This window comes from Dendrobates tinctorius, unplaced genomic scaffold (genome assembly GCF_039654945.1).
Source record: "Dendrobates tinctorius isolate UK_male_01 unplaced genomic scaffold, ASM3965494v1 ptg000133l, whole genome shotgun sequence".
In the NCBI taxonomy this organism is placed as follows: domain Eukaryota; kingdom Metazoa; phylum Chordata; class Amphibia; order Anura; family Dendrobatidae; genus Dendrobates; species Dendrobates tinctorius.
Genome location: NW_027361801.1, coordinates 44,401,385 through 44,406,029, shown reverse-complemented (window position 1 = coordinate 44,406,029; position 4,645 = coordinate 44,401,385). Strand labels below are relative to the sequence as shown.

General features: G+C 47.9%; 1 protein-coding gene across 1 annotated transcript; it reads right to left on the bottom strand.

The window, feature by feature from the left end:
• Positions 1 to 411: 411 nt before the first annotated feature.
• Positions 412 to 4,036, bottom strand: HMGB3 (high mobility group box 3). The gene is made up of 5 exons (XM_073543617.1): positions 3,919 to 4,036; positions 2,424 to 2,580; positions 2,169 to 2,308; positions 1,907 to 2,081; positions 412 to 1,832 (listed from the first exon to the last, which is right to left on the bottom strand). The coding sequence occupies exons 2-5, from the start codon at positions 2,571 to 2,573 to the stop codon at positions 1,689 to 1,691; spliced, it is 609 nt and encodes a 202-aa protein (XP_073399718.1). The 5' UTR covers positions 2,574 to 2,580; positions 3,919 to 4,036; the 3' UTR covers positions 412 to 1,688.
• Positions 4,037 to 4,645: the final 609 nt, after the last annotated feature.

Here is a 4,645-nt window from a genome sequence, read left to right as displayed (position 1 = left end):
TTGTTCCAAGTAATGATGTAAAAGACGAACTGTGGCTACAGGAATATTGGTTGCTCCTAATAACGTGGCTGTATCTGGCCCGCTTCAGTGCCTCTGCATCCCCCAAGTCTATCACATGAACACTGCCACATCCAGCAGATGCCCATACTTGTTGGATTATCCCCTTCCAAAGTGATTCTAAGCAAATCTGCGAAGCCTGCCAGATGATTGCTCATTAGCGTTACCTGCAGCTATGTACCACCTGCATGTGAGTAATGAATATCACCGATGGAGGGCATTGGGTACAGCTGTGTAACACCCCATCATACTTGACTAGCTTATAAACTTGTCCAACTGCCATTTTCTACCACCCACATTTTAGATTTGATTGTCTGGAATAATAGATGTGATACACGTCAAGTTTAAGACCACTTGTAAAGGAAACTTCTCATTACATTTTAATACCATTTTTAACTAGGAAATATTAGAACATTTGTATGTTAACAATTACATCTTTTACATTGGTCCATTATACCATTGCATGTGACCGTACAGTCAGGAACAAATTTTACATATGCAGGGAGGTGTAAGGCACAATAACCTACTCAAAACTTCTTAGTCAGATGGCAAGAACTCAAAGTTTCACTTCAGTTTAATGTGTCATTAGAACCTGGAGAGATTAGGATGATAGCACGACACCACGTAGGAAACATCCCGATCATTACCCTGCCAGGTGTCACTGCACTGCAAACGCAGAATGCTATGGAATGAAGAGCACAAACTTCTGAACTGTCAAGAACAGTCTTAAAAATGTAATACTGTTTTATTTGCTTCAAAAACATTTCAGCATTCTAAACATAAAAAAAACAAAAAAAAAAAAAAAAACAATTCAACATGAAAACGCAGAATGGTTCTCAACTCTGCAAACCTTTACTCGACCCTCACTTTAGTCAGTGAAGTTGTGACTACAACTTGTTTAAAAACTATCGCACTTAACAAAAAAAACCCCATATGCTTCTCATGCCAGCTGAACTCCTCAACAACTAAACGGCATAATGCTATTTCACTATATACAAAAATAAAAGGGGAGAAATTAAGAAAAATAAAGTTGTGTATATAAGCCAAGTTGATGCCCAGTGTAGTGTGTAAGTCTTGTGTGCATGCTTTGGGCTAAAACCCTAGAAAGGGGGAGATTGTAATCCAGGGTGGTCTTAAACCCTGGGGAGGTACCAACAGCTTTTAAAAAAAAAAAAAAATGATATGCACCATAAGAAGTTGTCTAGTTTACAGATTAGATATGTACAGTTCACAACCCAGGATTTTTTTATCTAATCAATAACCATTAACACCTTAAATTAAGAAAAATATATGAAAAATGCTTGAAACATTTTTAAATGCTTAGATACACCAACAGCAAAGTGCACAGAGTGAGGAGAACACTAGAGCGCCTGTCTGGTTTAAAAATGTTTTGGAAATATGTACAACTTTGATACAGTTTCTGAATGCTCATTTTACACACACAGCTACATAATGTAAACCCAGTTACAACTCCAAGAGCATCTTTTTTTGTTTGTTTAGAAACTATGTCAGAACTGATTTTTTTTTTTTTTTTCAGTTGGGCCTAATAAAGGGCAGTCAGCCATCTTAAAGATGGCAGCCAGAGGTGGTTCCCCTACTCTATGATATTCACATCAATAGAATGTACAACTTCATTCGTCGTCATCTTCCTCTTCTTCATCCTCTTCCTCCTCCTCATCTTCATCATCATCTTCATCCTCCTCTTTTTTCCGGGCCATTTTAGGAGCACTTTTAGGGCCATCGACCTTCCCTTTGGACTTGTAGTCGGCGACATCCTTCAAGAAGATAAAGAGTGTAAGTGGGGAGCCCTGACATTTCAGCCTGACGTAGTAGCCAAGGACAGACTTACCTTCTCGTACTTCTCCTTCAGCTTGCTGGCCTTGCTGTTGTAGGGCTGCTTCTCGCCATCGCTCAGGTTGTTCCACATCTCGCCCAGCTTTTTTGCCACGTCACCAATGGAGATCCCAGGATTAGTGGATTTGATTTTGGGACGGAATTCTGAGCAGAACAAGAAGAATCCAGAACTAGGAAATAAAGAGGAGCCAGGTTATGCTCAAATTCCCAATTAGCCAAGCCAAATACCTCTATGCCATGCCAAGAGCAGCACTTACGGGGGCCTCTTAGGTGCATTGGGGTCCTTCTTCCTCTTGCCTCCTTTAACAGGTCCAAAATCTTTCATTTCCCGGTCATATCTTACTTTGTCTGCTTTTGCCAAGTCATCAAATTTGGACTTCTCTTTTGCAGACATGATCTGTAAAGCAGAGGGCAAGTGTTTGATTTTTTTGTAAATAATTTAACATTCACAACTACAAAATGTCTGAATGGATAAATTATATATATTTTTTTTTAATCACACCAAGACATACCTTCCATCTTTCGGAACACTTCTTTGAAAACTCTGCAAAGTTGACTGGTATTTCAGGATTCTTCTTCTTGTGTTCCTCACGACACGTCTGCACAAAGTAGGCATAAGCAGACATCTTGCCTTTCGGCTTCTTAGGGTCACCTTTAGCCATGTTGAATCTAAAAAGGGAAAAAAAAAAAAATTTAAGACAAATTTTTTTTTTTTTTTTTTTTTTTTACAAAGGGTGCAGTACCACTTTATACTGTAGGGGGCACTAGTGCTTGCTTGTGGACAAGGCATTCGAGAATGGGGGAGGAAGAGGGGGGAAAAAAAAAAAAAAAAAAATAGAAAAAAAAATGGCACAACACTAAAGCCCTTACACATAATTACATTCAAATGTGACATGAGCATTTGCCTACATAGAGAAAAAAAAAAAAAAAAAAAAAAAGTAAAAAAGATAAAAACGCAAGTAGCGCAGTGTGAGCGGAGCCAGCCGCGGTACCGGCGGCGAGGCCCCCTGTCCCGCCCAAGGTCACCGTGCAGATAGCACTCCCTCCCCGGTGGGGGTAGCAGTATGGAGCCCCAGCGCCGCCGCCAATAATTCATCTTCCATTTTGTGAAAAGCTTCTTCATGAAAGAAAGTGCCCCTGAAATGCGGCTGAGCAGCGCCCCCGAGCGGCAGGGTGGTGGCGGCGGGGCGCCGTGCGCGCGGGGAGGGCGGCCGGCGGGGTGGCGGTGCCGTGTGCCAGAGCCGTGTACTCAGCCGCCTGCCGCCCGCTCCATTCACTAAGATGGCTTCTCTCTGTGCGCGCAGACAGCAGCTGGCCGCACTGCTCCCTGCACGGCGCGCCGCCCCACACTCAGCGGCGGACAGCTCCGCGGGACGGGCGAGGATCGGGCCGAGCGAGGCGGCGATGGAAAGAGCGGACGGCGGGCTACCAGACCTGCGGCTCGGGGCAGCGCGGGGCGCCCGCGGAGGGGCGGGACACACGGTTTTCGGGGCGCCCCCCCTCCCTCCTCGCTGAGGCTTAGCGCAATCCCCTGTATAACAAAGAGCCATGATCAGCCATTACTGGCGGCAGCGGAGAGGGGGGCGGCACGGAAAAAGTGACCGGGCGGCGGGACCCCGGGGACAACAACCGCCAAACCGACACGACTGCAGAGGGCGCCGTCCGGGGAGGAGGCAGAGCCGCTTATGTGGGAGCTGCGGCAGCGCGGGCACCGGGTCACCTCCCCCTCCCTGGACAGCCATGTTCTGCGGAGAGCGGAGCCATGCCGCCCGCCTCCCCGCTCAGTAACCCCCGCCGCGCCGGCTCCTGGCAGCGCACAATGCCGGACTCCAGCAATGGCGCGCGGGCAACAAGCGGTTAATTGGCACCGCGGCAAAACCGTCAGTGACGAAGAATAATATATGGAAATAATAACGCGCCGGTAATACGGACCCCGGGGTGACAAGTACACGGATCCCGGGGGAGCTAGGCGGGCAGGAGCGCCGGGCCCGCAGCCACCGGACCTACCTGTATTGTTCGCTGTAGTGTGAGCCTTCGTGTGCACGCCGCTCACTAATGCTGCTTCACAGCCTCGCGCTAGCTTACTACGAGAGCGCTCTGATTGGCTGGAGCACACTCCCTCGTTTAAAACAACCTCCCAGCCTTGTGATTGGGCAGGAGACTTATGAATACCGACTCCGCCCACTCTTTCCATTGGACGAAATACCATCTACGTCATTCATTCAAAAAAAAAAAAAAAGCCATACCCGCCCGGGGGACGATGCAGGCTATAGTGGAGCGGTGTGCTATGGTATGGGGGCGGTGACGTCACGCCGTGTGCACTCAGCCCATTGTATGTGCGAGCGGTAAACATGGCGCATTCCCGCAGCGGCGACATTTGTCGCACTGTACGGTCACACGTGCCCGAGTCCACAGAGCAGCGCGTTATGTCCGGGCGGTACAGTTCCAGGGTCAGGCTCCCCTACGGAGCCTCTGTGTTCTGCCGCTGTACCCGGGATGGACGCTGTTTACTGTGGAAGTAATTAGCCACGTGGTTGGCGCTATTGTGGAGCCACAACCCCCAGCATGCCCACAGAGCTGACAGCACGCTGGGAGTTGGAGTCCCACAAATAATGTTCACAGCACAGATTAATAACCAGGAAAATGAGGAGGGCACAGTACTATAGGGGCAGGGGTGCAATCAGACTAGGGGCCCCAAAGGAGAGCTCTGTCAGTAGGATCCACCCTCCTAAGC